The sequence below is a fragment of the Scyliorhinus canicula genome, chromosome 19, assembly GCF_902713615.1.
Source record: "Scyliorhinus canicula chromosome 19, sScyCan1.1, whole genome shotgun sequence".
Classification (NCBI taxonomy): domain Eukaryota; kingdom Metazoa; phylum Chordata; class Chondrichthyes; order Carcharhiniformes; family Scyliorhinidae; genus Scyliorhinus; species Scyliorhinus canicula.
Genome location: NC_052164.1, coordinates 32,015,524 through 32,033,756, shown reverse-complemented (window position 1 = coordinate 32,033,756; position 18,233 = coordinate 32,015,524). Strand labels below are relative to the sequence as shown.

At 40.4% G+C, this 18,233-nt stretch overlaps 1 protein-coding gene across 1 annotated transcript in view; it reads right to left on the bottom strand.

Moving 5' to 3' along the window:
- Positions 1-18,233, bottom strand: part of hrob (homologous recombination factor with OB-fold) — a 107,882-nt gene that overhangs the window by 33,219 nt on the left and 56,430 nt on the right. The window contains exons 4-6 of the mRNA XM_038779803.1: positions 12,550-12,600; positions 4,492-5,808; positions 2,330-2,413 (exon numbers count right to left, since the gene is read on the bottom strand). Coding sequence (XP_038635731.1) covers positions 2,330-2,413; positions 4,492-5,808; positions 12,550-12,600 — 1,452 coding nt within the window. The remainder of the gene's footprint in view (positions 1-2,329; positions 2,414-4,491; positions 5,809-12,549; positions 12,601-18,233) is intronic.

Here is an 18,233-nt window from a genome sequence, read left to right as displayed (position 1 = left end):
AGAAGCAAAACAGTCAGTAATTTTTAAAACCCTGACCATTGCAGCCAAACAGACTATACCTCCAGCCTGTTCACTCTCTTGTCCCAATATGTAGAAGCCAATATTCCTAAATCCTCCAAACATCACAAAAAGTAGTAAATGGAAATCAGGCGGGAAACCCTCCACTAGCTCGAGTCATACTTAAGGATGTTGGTGGTGACTGGAGGGCCAATCATCTCACACCCAGGACATGGATGTAAGAATACCTCAGTGCAGTTGCTTGATCCATGACCTTCCCTCCAGCTACTAATTGCACAATGTTTTGTACCATTTCGATTTTGTTTATTGTCACCATACTGAGGTACAGTGAAAAGTATTTTTCTGCCAGCAGCTTAACAGATTATTAGGTACATGAAAATAAAATAAAAGAAAATACATAATAGGACAACACAAGGTACACAATGGAATTACATAACACCGATATTGGGTGAAGCATACAGGGGTGTAATGTTAATGAGGTCAGTCTATAAGAGGGCCGTTTAAGAGTGTGGTAACAGCGGGGAAGAAGCTGTTTTTGAGTCTGTTCGTGTGTGTTCTCATACTTTTCTATCTCCTGCCTGATGGAAGAAGTTGGAAGAGCGGGTAAGCTGGGTGGGAGGGGTCTGTGATTATGCTGCTCGCTTTCCCCAGGCAGCGGGAGCTGTAGATTGGATGGGAGACAGGTTTGTGTGATGGACTGGCTGTGTTCACGACTCTGCAGTCTTGGGCCAAGCAGTTGCCATACCGGGCTGTGATGTAGCCAGATAGGATTCTTTCTATGGTGCATCTATAAAAGTTGGTACGAGTTAATGTGGACATGCTGAATTTCCTAGTTTCCTGAGAACAAAGGTGCTCTTGTGCTTTCTTGGTGGTAGTGTCGACATGGGTGGACCAGGACAGATTTTTGGAGATGTGAACACCTAGGAATTTGAAGCTGCTAATGATCTCCCGTTGATGCTGACCGAGGTGTGCACAGTACTTCGCTTCCTGAAGTCAAACCAGCTCTTTAGTTTTGCTGGCATTAAGGGATAGATTGTTGTCGCTGCGCCACTCCACAAGGTTCTCTATTTCCCTCTATCTGACCATTTTCAACTTTCAGGTGCTGAAGCAGTTGTTGTCCACATGCAACAAAAACCTAGACAGCATTCAGACTTAGGCTAAGTGACAGTAACATTTTCTTCACAAAGGTGCCAGACTTAGGGCGGTACCGTGCCGCAGTGGTTGGCACTGCTGACTCATAGTGCCGAGGACATTGGTTCGATCCCAGCATCAGGCCACTGTCCACGTGGAGTTTGCACATTCTCCCAGCGTCTGCGTGGGCCTCCCCTCACAACCCAAAGATACAGCATGGTAGCACAGTGGTTAGCACCGTTGCTTCACAGTTCAGGGTCCCAGGTTCAATTCCCGACTTGGGTCACTGTCAGTGTCTCCCCGCGTCTGCCTGGGTTGCCTCCGGGTGCTCCGGTTTCCTCCCAGTCCAAAGATGTGCAGGTTAGTTGGATTGGCCATGCTGAATTGCTCTTAGTGTTGGGAAAGATGGTGTGTGGTTACTGAGTTACGGGGATAGGGTGGAGGTGTGGGCTTGGGTAGGCTGCTCTTTCCACTGACTAAATACATAACTGAACCAGCCATATAAATACCGTGGCCTCAAGAGTAGGTCAGGCGCTGGCAATTCAGCAGCAAGTAACTTACCTACTGACTTACGAAAGCCTGTCCTCTATTTATAAGGCAAAAGTCAGGAGCACGACAGAATAGTCTCCATTTGCCTGGATGAGTGCAATTCCAACAAGATGCAAGAAGTTTGACAACACCTAACACAAAGGAGTCCGCTTGATTGACTGCCTTAAACATTCATCCTCTACCACCAATGCTTAATGGTAGCAGTGTGTACCTGATAGAAGATGCACTATGGCCACGTTTCAAGCTTTCTTTACCAGCACCTCCCAAACCTGCAATCTTTTACCACCTGGAAGGACATGGACAGAAGACGATTGGAACATCCCGGACACAAGTTTCCCCTAAGCCACACCCATCCTGACTTGGAACCATAATTGTGGTTCCTTCACAGTCGTTTGGTCAAAATCCTGAAACACCTGCCTAACAACCCATACCGCATGGACTGCAGAGATTCGAGATGGTGGCTCACCACCACCTTCTCAAGAGCAATAAGGGATCAGCAATAAATGCCGGCTCAGCCAGCAACACCACCCCCCCTGCCCTCAAAAGATATGCAGAAAGCTCGATTATAACATTTCTAAAAGACAAGAGCATGTACTAAGCTCTACACATGCATGTCTGCCTTCAGGTTTACCTGTGACTGCAGCTTTGGCACTGCACCATGTGTTGGCGTCTGTGGAGCTGAAATTAAGACATCATCCAAATTTTTACCAAGATGCTGGAAGACAAGACATCATGGTTTAAAGAGTGATATGCCAATTCACAATTTGGGCATCAATTTAAAATGCAACAGCTATTTACTCGCCCACAAGTTTAAAAACTTAGGTTTGGAGTTTCTACATTTTACAGTAATAAGAACACGTTCATAAATTAGTGAATTGACATGGTTTCCCCAAGATGGGCAGACATATTAAGGATACACATTTGAGTACTTAAATATAGACAGACCCTGGAATGACATCTTAAGAATGTTCAATTATGCTCATTATTTTGTTTAAAAGCACAATTCCCATAATTTATGTTTTTCTTTCAGTATTCAAGTAAATAACATTTTAATATCTGGTTTGGCACAGAAAAAGTGACATCAGAATAGCAGCATTATCGCTTACCAAAACCTTCTCAGCAAATGTCAATGCCACTCTGTCAAGCAATGCAGGAGAGCTTTGGGAAAGGTGCAGGATGCCATGAGCTTTTGAACACAGCAACCATCCGACATGGCAAGTTTACATTTTTCTTGGTATATAACTTACTGGGATGGGCAGAATACTAAAATACAGGTTAGCTATTTTACTTTAATTTCCTGCATTTTATTGAGATTTGCGTAAAGTGAATGGTGACTTTCAGATAGTCCTGGATCACAGCCAATTACACACACCGAATATGGTTAAATTTTGCCTTTCCAAACTTGAGTCATAAGACACAATGCTGAAGGACGGGTGCGGAAACAATTTGAGATAATGCTTAAAGCTGATTTAATACCAAGTATAATCCCAAAGGATATAATAGTAAATATGCCCAATCACAAATGTATTTCTACAGTTTGAGACGGTACTACAGAACATGGAAAATTTACACAGAATTAGCAGTGCGTCACCACAAAAGTAAACACACCAGATTAATGGCACTGTTGAAAGAATTAATGAAGTTAAACGGAAAGACAAATGATTTCCACCTTGAAGCTCAAGAAGTAATCTTCCACCTGGATAGTCAGGGCAGAGGTCAAATGAAGGCAAAGAATATGAGGTATAGTAATTATCTTAATTTACAAATGCACAATTTGCAAGTGTCATGAAAAGAGATTAATAGACTTCCATGAAAGTGATGAGAATTAATTTATAATACAGGAAGCCTTTGTGCCCACCACACCCAGGCAGCTTGCATCACATTCGAATCTTGCAATTTTTGTTCAAATGTTTATCTACTTCACTTTAAAAAATGTTTCTGTATCTGAATGAAACTCTCAAGAAAAAATTCATAACCGCCCCATTATTCTTATGGTGGCTAAGAATACATGCTCCCTAGTTACTCATTTACTGCTCACCACATGCCACAAGCTCATGTCTGGCAGACAGCTCCTTCAGTGAGATTACAAAGTCACTTGCTCATGGACTTGGAAAGGCCAAAAATGTATTCTGCACCCGTGTCACCCTCAGTGCTTCTTCTATATATTGTTCGACATAGAGGAGCACTAATTCATCAGTTGATGGAGGATGGTAATCAGCAGAAAGGATTTCTATGCCCATGCTTGACCTGATAGTCATGACATCTGGAGTCAGTGGAAAACTCTGAAGTCCACTCCTGCACACCCGTCCTTGGCAATGGAACAGGACCTGCTCAGGGATATAATGAGTACGACTGTTAGGATTTGACTTGGCTGTGCAGTGGGTCGGAGTCAAATGCATGCCAAACCGGGTAAAGGCAGCAGATTTCCTTTCCCAAAGGGCATTCGTGAGTCAGATGTTTTTTTTTTAAACGACAATCTGATGATCATTAATGAGACTAGCATTTTTCTCCCAATTACATCTGAAATAAAAAGAAAAACGTTGCTATGGCGAAGTTTGAGCTCATGTCAGCACAGTATTTCTCTATGCCTCTGGATTACTACTGCATTAATTTTACAATTAGATAATTCTCTAGAGCAACTAATTCTAAAGGATCAACCAATTATGTTATTTCATCGCTTTCTTCTTATTCAAATAGTATTCATAATTACAGGACAGGAATTTTGATTTGGGGGTGATGAGACATAACTCAAAAGAACGAATTAATTACTAAAACAGAAGTCTGCCATCATACCTGTTGAGGAAGAATTCCAGCAGGTCCAGGAAAGCGTCTTTTTGGTCGTGGCCTGTCCAGTTTCACAGCTTTGGGTGTTCGATTAGCAGCTGATACCAACTGAATCAAGTGATTAGTAACAGGAGTTCCCACACAACATGAATTGGCTGCTGGTGAATACGGAGATCCTTCAACAGCTGATGGGCTTTCTATGGCACACATTAATGTTCGAGGTTCACCAGCAGGCATAATTGGTCTTTTGGTATCTCCATTAGAGTGTCTAGAGGTTATAGAGTTCTGAAGAGGTGTCCTTGGTCTCAGTAGCATTGGATTTGAACAGTTTCTCAAGGCAGTACAGCTTATTTGCTGGTGTGTAGATCGAGACTGCAGATTTGGAGTCACAGATTTACATGGGTTTAAAGTATTCCCTATCATGTTTTTACCCAAATGATTCTGTGGCACTGGTGTTAATTCTTTTGCTGATCTAATAGTGTTGGATGGAATTGGACTATATGATCCTGTCCTTGGCACAGTATTCAACAGTGAAGCAGAGTAACCACAACTTTCAATTATATGACCAGCGAAATTCTTGGTTCCACGCTTTGCAACTCCATTAGCATTAGAATTGCTCAAAGTTCTTGGACACTGGTTGAATCCAGATGATGGTTGATTAATGAACTTGAAAGATTTGCTTGCATCCTCATAATCATTTACTCCAATCATTGCTAGACTATTTTTACAAGCAACAGTCACTCTGGAATTTTCACGCCTGCCATCATCATCTGCTTTCTCATGTCGTGGCAATTTTGCTGGTATTACTGCATTATCAGCTCGAGGGACTATTGGAGAACTAACAATCCCAAGGGTTAAAACTCCACTCGCACAAGAAGTTGGACTCTTGGTCTCTGAATTCTGTACATTTGCAGCCTCATTCGACTCCTCAGATTCAGCCAGAAATAAATCATTGATTTCCTCACTTGAGCCAACCCCAGTGTTCTTCTTCTGCTGGGCATTACTAACAAATGTGAAGTCAGGGGTTGAGTTCTGCTCCTGAATTGGGTTGTTTAACCATGTCAGTGATTTTAAAGAGGCATCTATTGATGCTGCCAGCGTTTTTCTTGTACGGTCATCATTGGTCAACACATTCCTTGAAATAGAGCCATATTCTGATTGGCAGTACCTCTGATCCAAGGTGCCATGTGACAAGCTCTTGTGTTCATAACATGAGTTTGCTGGTGTTCTGAGGACTGAAGCAATGGGTCTCAATCCAACACAAGGGTTTGTCCCAGATGAGCTGGCAGTTGTGCTTTCAACATCCAACACGGCTGATAATAAGTCCTATCCACAGTGGATAAAAACAAAGTTAGTTGTATACAAAGAACAAAGAAAATTACAGCACAGGAACAGGCCCTTCGGCCCTCCCAGCCTGCGCCGATCCAGATCCTTTATCTAAACCTGTCGCCTATTTTTCAAGGATCTACTTCCCTCTGTTCCCCGCCCGTTCATATATCTGTCTAGATGCATCTTAAATGATGCTATCGTGCCCGCCTCTACCACCTCCGCTGGCAAAGCGTTCCAAGCACCCACCACCCTCCCGAGTAAAAAACTTCCCACACACATCTCCCTTAAACTTCCCCCTCTCACCTTGAAATCGTGACCCTTGTAATTGACACCCCCACTCTTGGAAAAAGCTTGTTGCTATCCACCCTGTCCATACCTCAATTTTATAGACCTTGATCAGGTCCCCCCTCAATCTCAGTCTTTCCAACCAAAACAATCCTAATCTACTCAACCTTTCTTCGTAGCTAGCATCCTCCATACCAGAAAACATCCTGGTGAACCTCCTCTGCACCCTCTAAAAAGCACCACATCCTTCTGGCAATGTGGCAACCAGAACTGCACGCAGTATTCCAAATGTGGCCTAACCAAAGTCATATACAACTGTAACATGACCTGCCGACTCTTGTACTCAATACCCCGTCCAATGAAGGCAAGCATGCTGTATGCCTTCTTGACCACTATCGACCTGCGTTGCCACCTTCAGGGTACAATAGACCTGAACTCCCAGATCTCTCTGTACATCAATTTTCCCCAGGACTCTTCCATTGACCGTATAGTCCACTCTTGAATTAGATCTTCCAAAATGCATCACCTCGCATTTGCCTGGATTGAACTCCATCTGCCATTTCTCTGCCCATCTCTCCAATCTATCTATATTTTGCTGTATTCTCTGACAGTCCTCCTCGCTATCTGCAACTCCACCAATCTTAGTATCATCTGCAAACTTGCTAATCAGACCACCTATACCTTCCTCCAGATCATGTATATCACAAACAACAGTGGCCCGAGCACGGATCCCTGTGGAACACCATTAGTCACCCTTCTCCATTTTGAGACACTCCCTTCCACCACTACTCTCTGTCTCCTGTTGCCCAGCCAGTTCTTTATCCATCTAGCTAGCACACCCTGAACCCCATACGACTTCACCTTGTCCATCAACCTGCCATGGGAAACTTTATCAAACGCCCTACTCAAGTCCATGTATATGACATCTACAGCCCTTCCCTCATCAATTAACTTTGTCACTTCCTCAAAGAATTCTATTAGGTTTGTAAGACATGACCTTCCCTGCACAAAACCATGCTGCCTATCACTGATAATCTATTTTCATCCAAATGCGAATAGATCCTATCCCTCAGTATCTTCTCCAACAGTTTGCCTACCACTGACGTCAAGCTCACAGGTCTATAATTCCCTGGATTATCCTTGCTACCCTTCTTAAACAAAGGGACAACATTAGCAATTCTCCAGTCCTCCGGGACCTCACCCGTGCTCAAGGATGCTGCAAAGATATCTGTTAAGGCCCCAGCTATTTTGTCCCTCGCTTCCCTCAGTAACCTGGGATAGATCCCATCCGGGGACTTGTCCACCTTAATGCCTTTTAGCATACCCAAAACTTCCCCCTTCCTTCTGCCGACTTGACTTAGAGTACTTAAACATCCATCCCAGCCTCAACATTCGTCAATATACGACTGGAGAAGTTTGATACTTAAAATAAATACCCCAAGTTAGTCTTCAAGAAATTTAAATTGTAAAACAATTACACTAATGCATTTAATTCACTGTTCAAAAAAATAGTATCTCAAATACTTAGGCTGAAGGTAACTAATTCATCTTCATGGAGGATTTTTAATAAACAGCATTTTTAAGAGCCAACTATTGGTTCCAAATGTTTGGGCAATGGACAATAAAATCCAACTGACAAAGTAAACCAGTCTGTGCTCTGGGGACCTGGTTGTACCTACATCACATGGACTAAATGGGAAATTAAACTTCAACACAAATATGATCATTTTTTAAAAAAAAAGTTAAGATTACAAATCAAAAGTCAATTGTGAAAACATGAGAATTCTAAAACTAAAACCAGAACACGTCATGTTTTATTACTTTCTTCTCCCACCCATCCTGGGTCAGGAATTAGGAGTAAAGATGATAGTCGGGACATTGGTCTTTCAGTTGCTTCATGGACTATGGAGAATATCACAAACCATCACTAAAATAGGTTATTCAACTCAATAAATCCATGATGTTACTCTACAAGCCTCCTCCCAATACTTCTTCTGCTTCCATTAACTATTCTTTCATGTGCTTTTCAAGCTTTCCTTTAAATTGATCTCTGCTATTCATCTCAACTGCCCCTTGTAGTGGCAACTTCCACATTCCAGTCGCGCAAGAAATTGCTCCCAAATTCCCCGTTAGATTTATATTTATGGCCCTCAGAATTGGTCTCAATGCCTACCCCATCCAACCTTTTCATTAATCTAAATTACCTATGCAGGTTGCCCTAACAGCCCATTCAATCTTCTCGATAATTTCCCCTCGACAGTGGTATCATTCTAGTAAATCACATTTGTAGCTCCTCCAATGCCTGTGTCCTTTTTATCATAAGACCATCAGACTGGCACTAGAACTGTTCTCAGTGTTCTAAGTTTGGTCTAACAAAGTTTAACGTACTTTCCCTGTTTTTCAATTCTATTAATTTAGAAACGAAGGCTTGGACTTTGCCTTTTATTAACCTAGTTTGTTACTCTTGATGATTTGTGCATTGGTAATCCCAAGATTGCCATTCCACTACCCCATTTAAAACACTATTTTTCAAGAATTATGTAACCTCCTTGCGAACAAAATATACTCTCATGTTTGTAGTCTTTTTTAAATGTTTACTTGCCACGCACTCATTTTGCAAGTTTATTAATTTCTCTCAGTGTCTTACAACAGTCCTCCTTCGTATTAACTGAATTTGGAGTGATTTTCAATTTCTGATTGCAGCTCATTTTAGTAAATGGAGAGAAGTGGCCACATCACAATTTTTTGTGGATCACTACTTCACTTTCCACTTTTTGCCAGCCTGAATAACTACCCTTACCACAACCTTTTCTGCTTTGTAGCTAGATTGCTATCCATTTTGCTATTTATCTCCTGACCTTTAGACAGGAGTTCAATATGGCGTTCTTGGCAAAAGCATGCAAGTTGCTCGACAGAGTCAATTTCCAGATGGCTTCAACAGAAATCCACTGGTTCAAGTACACCATATGAAGTGTCAGCAAAATAGTGGTGTAATGAAAATTCAACAGATTGAAATATTTTCTGATGATATATATTTTTTTTAATTGTGGGAAATGGAAGTTAATTAAGACAGGGACAGCTTGGCTTTGCAATGGAACTAGTTAGTGCCTTTGATACACGAGTTAAGCAACAGTGCTATTAGATGTTTACCCAAGGGAAGTTAGCAACAATTGGGGATATAACATGAATGGGTTTGAATACACTGTTAAAGGTTCAAAGGACAAGACTGAAAATGTGAAAGAGAGGTGTGAAGGATTCATAAAGTGATTGTACGTTACATTTACACTTTAAAATTGAGAAACAAAGCCAGAGTTCTAAAAGAAGTTGTCAGATAAAAGGAAGACTAAAGGGGAAAAGTATTTAAAAGGTGATTAAACCTACTCAAGAGTACAGGAATAACAGTAACTCCTAGCAAGTATCTGCAAAAAAAAAAAAAAAGCCCGTCTTGAAAAGCAAGCTGTTGGTTTTACTTCAGAAGCAACCTAAAGAAATATAACAGCCTGGTGTGGCAAGTCACTGGACTTAGATTTTAAAATCTATACAAGGTGTTGTGGAACATTTGAGGAGTGTTCGCTCTCAAGGTAGTTAAGTTAAGCTTGTTTGGAAATGTTTAAAATTCGTAATAGTGTTCATAGACATTCCCTGAGTTAAGCGTACTTTGTTGATGGTTTTATTTCTGAATAAATGTTTATTTTATTTCAAGTCATCACAAAACATCAGGGACTTCATAAATCACTGGATTCCAAACCTTTCCTCATATTATACTAAATTACAAAATGAGTTTCATGTCGACCTGGTGTCAGAATACAATTGAAGTTAATAAATATTTCTTAGAAAAACACCAAGTCTTTGGCTCTTAGTTGTCCAATAGCTAGAGTCACCAGGTTTGAAAATTTAGACAGAATTAAGTTTATTAATAACATTAACTATAATGAAATATGTAGCAAACACAACAGATTAACTATTACCTAATTCTTAGCTTCCGCTCCCCACCCTCTTACACACCCACGCACACTGACAAACACAGAAGGTAAGAGAAGAGTGAAAATAATAAGGATGAAAGTAAATAAAAAGTCGAGCCTTTGTTTCAGATGGTTATGGTTGTTTCTAGAGAGCGAGCCCACTTAGGCAGGGCCGGGCAGAATACGGCCTTCATTCGCCACCCGACAACCAATCAAACCGAGTCTTACCCCATCTCTTGGATGCCACAAAGTGGCTGGTTTAGCTCAATGGGCTAAATCACTGGCCTTTATAGCACACCAAACAGGCCAGCAGTACTGTTCGATACCCGTACCAGCCTCCCCAGACAGGCGTCGGGATGTGGCGACTAGGGGCTTTTCACAGTAACTTCATTGAAGCCTACTCGTGACAATAAGCGATTTTCATTTCATTTCAAGTCTTTGAGTTTTGCTGTCCAAAGCTAGCAGTGTTCTCTTTTCTAACTTTTGAATTCCTCAATTTCCCTGCTCGACTTAAATACATATGTTCATTAAGCACCCATGCATCAAAATAATAACAGCAAAAATAAAGGGGAAAAGGTGAATCAAAAGGAAGGGCCCTTACAACCCATTGAGAAGCCAAAACACTGTTAATGTAGAGGTTGAATGAAAGGTGGGGGAACAAGTAAAAAAACGAGCAGTGTACTGAAAACACATTTTTAGCCTGCAAAGATAAAATTGACTGCTAACATTATATCATTTACTGCTGTTGAATTTTACCAGACACCAGTGTATTTGTTTTAAAATAAATTTAGAGTACCCAATTTAGTGTGGCCAATCCACCTAACCTGCACTTCTTTGGGTTGTGGAGTGAGACCCACGCCGACAGGGGGAGAATGTGCAAACTCCACACAGACAGTGACCTGGGACCAGGATCGAATAAGGGTCCTCAGCACTCTAGGTAGCAGTGCTAACCACTGCATCACCCTTCCAGACAAAAGTGTTAATGACCAAAATAAATATATCTATGCCAACCGAAAGTGTCATGAATGTGAGTTACCACTTTAAAATTACAAATGCTCACTGGAATTGTACTTAGTTTACTAATACTGTACTCATCCACAATCTTTCCTGTAAGCTGTACAACCACACAAGCTAAAAGACGACATGCACTAAAATCAAATCACCTACGCACTCAAAATTAGAAGGATCATTGCTCTCCTTTACTCAGACTTAAAAGCACAAATCGGAATTGGGTCTATCACAGGTCACACTAACTATTCATCTTGCCTGCTCTAATTTAAGTTACGACATGTCATTTGAATGGTTTCGGTCCTATTATTTGAATATCAGAAATGCAAAATCTAACGAATTTAGCAAATTTTTTTCTTCAATTTCAGTTGTTGACAAGTCCACAGTATGATAATACAAAAAGAGAGCTTCTCTCCTTTTTTGTAACCTTTTGTTAGTGGCCTAACCATAAGGCGTAGGAGCAGAAGTACACCATTCGGTTCACCGGCTCTCCTCTGCCATTAAATCAGGGTTAGGTTTCTCCAAATTGAGAAATTCATAGCTAAACGTGCAGGCGGATCCATATTTTAGAAATATTTGTTTGTTTTACCAACATAAAAGGTTTGCGACTTCTGAAACACATCCCATGTCCACATTTTCGTCTGTAGGCTTCAAAGGAACCATTTATAAAAAAAAAAGAGTACTGATATATCCAAAATGCCCTGATGTAGATTGGGCCTGTACTCGTCCGAATTTAGAAGGATGCAGGGTGGTGGGGGGGGGGGGATCTTTTGGAAACATATAAAATTATGAAGGGAATAAATAGGATAGATGCAGGAAGGTTGTTTCCACTGGCAGTTGAAAGCAGAACTAGGGGGCATAGCCTCAAAATAATGGGAAGTAGATTTAGGACTGAGCTTAAGGGGAACTTCTTCACCCAAAGGGTTGTGAATCTATGGAATTCCCTGCCCAGTGAAGCAGCTGAGGCTCCTTCATTAAATGTTTTCAAGATAAAGATAGATAGTTTTTTGGAGAATAAAGGGTTATGGTGTTCGGGCCGGAAAGTGGAGCGGAGTGCACAAAAGATCAGCCATGATCTCATTGAATGGCGGAGCAGGCTCAAAAGGAGAGATGGCCTACTCCTGCTCCTAGTTCTTATGTTCAGGCACTATACTTTGATGAAAGTCCCACAACACAAATAAAACATACAAAAGCAAAGTCAGTGCAGAACATAACATGGCTGCAAATGACATGATGACAGCATGGTTAAATAGATAACATTTGGCACAAAGTCTGAAAATGTACATTGGCCAATCGGTATTTCACAGGTTAAGTCCCACTTATTGATTTAAAAGCAGCATGTTGAGTACACATGGGATCTATCTGGAAAATAGTTATTCTGAAAATAGTACAAGCGCGTCATAGAGAAAGAATTTCAAAACAGAAATACAATACTTTCATTAATCAATATGTTGCAACATCAAAAACATGGAACAGCACTTACATCGTCATCAAACTCTTCGCCAACAGAAAACAGCTTCTGGAAACTGCAAGCCTTGAAGGAGAAAAAAGGGAAATTCAAAAGCTTCAATGCAACTTAGAAGTACATTCCAGTCACAAAATATTCTGCATTAAAATGCCAGCTTTTTTGCTCATCCATCTTGCACAATCCCTGAAAATGGACTGTAAACTTACAAATATAGGTTGAACAAATTTTGAAAGAGTTTTTTAAAAAAGTGTTTCAATTTTATTTCCAAGTCTAATTAATGATCATAGAGGGCCGAGAAACTAAGACTGGCACATTCAATTGATTACCTCAATTAAATAACCTCATTACTTTTACCCAATTTATTGTGTTTATTCCAAAACTAAATCGATGCAGTTGGATAGAGATCAACAATTCATTATTTATTATATTCACATATGACCCGGTTGAAGCTTTTGGTTGTATGATTTTACTGCTGCGTATTGATAAGGACAAAGAAAAATATGTTTTTCATTCAATATATCCAGATTCACATGGCACCCCAGGTAAAGAATGCTCTTGGATGGAGGTTACCTATTATTAACATACAGCAATACCAATTGATCAGCAGGATGTTAAAATTGAGTTAGAAATGGGGAGTGTTTGAAATAACACAGCTATGGAGGAAGAAATAAACACCCTCACCTAAACAGGAAAATAATGGCAAGCAATGTTCCAGAGATTTGTGTTGGGATGAACAATGAAAGTTAATGGCTCCTTTACTGCTGGGAGTGTGGTTAATAACTGCGGAATACAACAAAGTTAAGGTGGAATAAAAGATTGTGACATTGGACTGATACCCAAAGGCTTTGCTCAATTTTCTTAGAGCACTGGAGAATATTTCACTTTTGATGTGTGAAATAGTACACTCACCATTTCAGGACTTCCCAAGTCAAGAACAGCCCAATTCCATTCTACCACCACCAAAAAAATGAGATGCTATTCCAAATGCCGCAGACACCCTTACTGAAAGCCAATCTGAGAGTTCTCGGACTTAAAGTACTTATTTGACCTAATTTAGACAATTCCTTTCACGCAGCACCCTGAAGGACAGAGATTTCCTTCCTACTGGAAAAATTTGAACCAGGCCCTGAAGGACCAACTAGTTCCCTCCCTTTTCACTCATTTTGAATGAGAATAATTTGATTTGGACACTTGGGCAACTAACTATTCCCAACCCCATTTCTTTCTTGTTCATTGATGGGATGTGGACATTGCTGGCTGGGCCACCATTTATTGCTCATCTCCTAAATTTCCTTGAACTGAATGCATTTCAGACAGCAAGTCAACCACATTACCAGAGCAGGTAAGGATGACATATTTCCTTCTGTAAAAGGCATTGCTGAACTAGATGTGTCTTAAAAACCCCTCCAAAAATTTAAGATCATTAGACAAAGTTAATAAAAATTCCACTGGCTTCAGCACCAAGCTGGTCACTCTTCCCCATCTTCAGCTAGCTTCCTCTTGTCCTTAGCTACACATTCCCATCACGTGACTCACTTAGACAACATTCTGCAGTTCAAAAGCACTCTCTTGCATTTACTCAGGGTAGTACTGGCAGACGCCAGGAGACAATCTTTCTTACCAATCTAGTCAACTGTATTGAACCATCCCAATATGGCAACGGAATAGGCACTTCAAATAAATGACAGTCTCCCTTTGACTTTATTCACTTTTGAGCCTTTAACTTCTAGTTGCTTTCCAAACAGCCACATCATTGAAAGTACCTTTCAATCTTTTCACTGGCCTGCATCAATGTTTAATGAGCTAGATTTCTTACATCAATATTTCATTAAAACTGTACACTTCTTGGGGCCATTATAAAAATGAATTGCGGCATTCCAAAAGTGTGTGGGAAAGTCAATCTAACATCTGGTCTGCCCTAACTCAATTACTGAAATTATTATATTTAGTCTGTACTCCAGAAAATGGATTATCACAATAATTAGACATTGGCATCTTAATGTTAACTACTCCCTTTGCTAGGTAAAATCACAATGGTAACTGAATCCAAATAGGATTAAAGTCCTCATCATAAAAAGTCTTACAAATAAGTTAAACCACAAGATTTCATAGAAATAGGCACCATCCAACTTAGAATTCATAAAAATGTAAATGTTTTAAGACCTAATTTAAAATTCCTTTCAGTACTGAAGAAATCGTTGAAATGGGATGTCCCTTTTTTATTTACTCAATTTAGAAAAAGCTGGTATGCACCTTATTTACATTTCACTGATTGAGTGATTTCAGTGATTGCATAATCTAAAATAACGTGCAATCTTTGGCACAAAAGATCCCAACACAATGCTATATCTAAAATTTCCAAATGGATTCATGATGTTATGTTTTTATTTTTAAAAAATGAATGCACCGTCAAATAATTTATTGTCACTTACTAATCTTTGTGCAAATTAAAAATGCATTTACAACAACTAAATAGGTCATTAATGCTTATATTAGTTGATTGTCACATTTATCACAAAGGTAATTGGGCATAAAATTATTTCAAACTTCTCTCTCCTCAAGGCAATGAGGACCATGGCTCAGTATAAGATTATGGAAATTAATTTAAAATCTCAACTTCAAGTTAGAAAGCAGAGAAAATTTGTAGAAAGGTTTTTGCTTAAAAGTTGAAAACAAAGGTGTGCCAAGGAGGCGTGTTGTAGATTAAAATATCTGCAGACTGGAATGCACCTGATCCATGCCACAACTGTTGCTCTAACAGGTGTGTTTTAGACAGTGAGATACTAGGCACTGGGGTCTAGGCCTGCATTACAGTAATAGGGCCTGGGAGTTACAATAGACTCTGGCCTTGTGCTTGTGTTGAGGAGCGGGTGTGCCTCCCTCTTGCTCAACTGGCCCCACAGGCCTCCGGTGCAGAATCAAAATAGAGAATATGTAATTTCTGATCATTATAATCAAACCAAAAATGTATGCTGTAGCCAAGTTAGAACAGATGAATTAATTATGGACCAGATGAAAAATTACAGCTACCAGGGCCATATTGCCATGACACGGTCTTGCCACTAGTGATGGTTTTCTATATTTCCGCTCTCCAAAGGCCTCACTCCTACCCCTCTCTATGTTCCTCCAGTCCCATAATAACCATTTTTTCCCTTTAATTCTAGCCGCTTGTGCCTGATTCACTTCCTTTGCCCCACCATTGGTGACTGTAACTGCAGTCATCGTAGTTTCCAAGCTCTGCTATTCCTCTCCAAGACTCTGTTTTGTCCTTCATTGTTATATGATGTACACACATTTTGAAAGGACCTTACCTCAAAATTGCTGTCAAACACTACCAGAGACTGGATGCCAATGTATGAGTCCCATGACTTTGTACTCAGTATGCAGATTACAGAAGTGAAGCATGTATACACAGCCTCCTGGTAAAGACTGCATCTATACAGGCTTATCTAATAAAGCAGCCACATTGTTATGTTAACAATCCTTGTTGTATGTATGATTTTACCAACCCTTGTTGCATGTATGCTTAGTGAATTGAAGGAAACATATTCAGCACACTACTCTTTTGACAGAGCTTTTAGTCACATCTTGCAATTGCTCGTTTAGGTGTAATCTCTTTTCTTATTGTACTCCTGTGAAGCACCATGGGACATCTGACTACCTTTAAAGGGCTATAGAAATACAAGTTGTTTTTAGATATTGATGGAAGAGCTCTTAACTCTAGAACTGAACAGCACATAACTGACAAAATGAAGTATTGCATGCATTGTACTTATTCAAGGTGTTTAGAAATGATTCACTGAAACTGCCGCAGGAATTCTTACTTTAAAAGCATACTTTTCAGACGGATTTCTGCAGGAACGGGGCTTTATTTCACTTTAAGAAATTGCTTTCCCTATTGGTTAGGCCCACTCAGTCACATCCACGATATGAAAAATTGAACAAACAGAGCTCACTACTTCTCGTCAATTGTGCCAGACCAACAGTGAAATCAACAAGTTTAACAAAGAAATAATTAGTTGATAGCCATGGCTGTATTAACATTGAGGTATTTTTAGCAGTGTCAGGCATCTGATGCCATTGTAGGGTGTGTCAGGAGAAATTTGTGTGGACTCAGAAAATTAGATGATCTTTAAATGGAATTTGAGGAAATGGAGTAGGCCATTCAATTAGATCATGCTGATTGGAGACCTAACTTTGTATACTCAGTTGTGTCACATATCACCTATTACCTTTGGTTAGCGTGGTACATATCACCTAATACCTTTGGCTAGCAAAAAACAATCAATTGAAGATTTAAAATTAACCATTGACCTGGTATCAATTGCTATTTGTGGAGGAGAGTTCTACTTAGTGTCCAAAACAGTTTGGTGGGGTTGAGTGCTCTTTCCAAGAGCCGGTGCAGACTGGATGGGCCAAATGGCCCCCTTCTGCACTGTAATTCTATGATACTACTATGAAGTGTTTCCTAATTTCACCATTGAATTTCACCATTGATTCCAATGTTTAGGCTACAGAATCTCATCCTGGACTCCCCAACCAACAGAAATAGGGAATGCATCTGATCCCCCTAATATCATGAAGACTTCAATCAAATCATCCCTTAACCTTCTAACTGCAAGGGAAAGTTTATGTAATTTCTCCTTTGCATTTAATCCTTGAGAGTCCAGATACCATTCTGATAAATTTACACTGCACTCCCACCAAGGGAACTTCCCATGTTCCCTACTTTTCCTACAGTGTGGCTACCATTAGTTTTGACTTCACTTATGGTCTGTTCGAAAAGATCATTGGAGATGCAGTTTAGATATCTTGTTAAAAGTTATTTACAGAACCTCTGGAGAGATGGTTATGTCTCAATGAGCTGGTTGAAATTTTAGGATCACAGAACTCCAACAGTGCAGGAGTCCATTTGGCCCATCGGGTCTGCGCTGATCCTCCATAAGATCACTGTACTCAGGTCCACTCCCCCTTCCACCCCACCCTACCCCTGTAACCTAAACTGCACATCCTTGGACACTAAAGGGCAATTTAGCATGGCCAATCCATCTAACTTGCAGATCTTTAGACTGTGGGAGCAAACCCACAGACTCAGGGAGACGTATGAACTCCACATACAGTCACTGAAGGCCAGAACTAAACCTTGGTCCCTGGTGATGTGAGACAACAGTGCTAACCACCCATCTACTGATAAGATACCACAACAGGATACAAAAAAACTCAGGGAACGGCATGTAGGTCTTGCCTAACATATGGCTTACATGCTGCAATGCCATAGGCAGACAGAAGTTTGATATTAATGGCAGAAGGTCTGCATGGCAACAAGCATTTGTTCCCAGGGATCCATTTCCTGCAGTACTGCATATCTGCCTAGTTCAGAAATTGGATTAGCAATTCTCCCAGAGGGTTGATTTGGCTTAAACCAGATCTCAAAATGACTCAAATTGTAGATCTGCTTCCTTCCCATCCCTGTTCCATCATGTTCATCATTATTCCTTTGATAATTGACAAGCATTCACTCAAGTCACAAGGTTACAGGTTCAACACTCACACCAGGGCTTGAACACAAGTATCAAAGCAGCAAGCATTTCCCTGCCGTACTGAAGAATGATGCACTGACAAGGAGTGCCAACTGTTGGATGTTACACAAAGACCTCACACCTGATTGGTGGGTGGATATTAAAGATCCCATGTTTAGG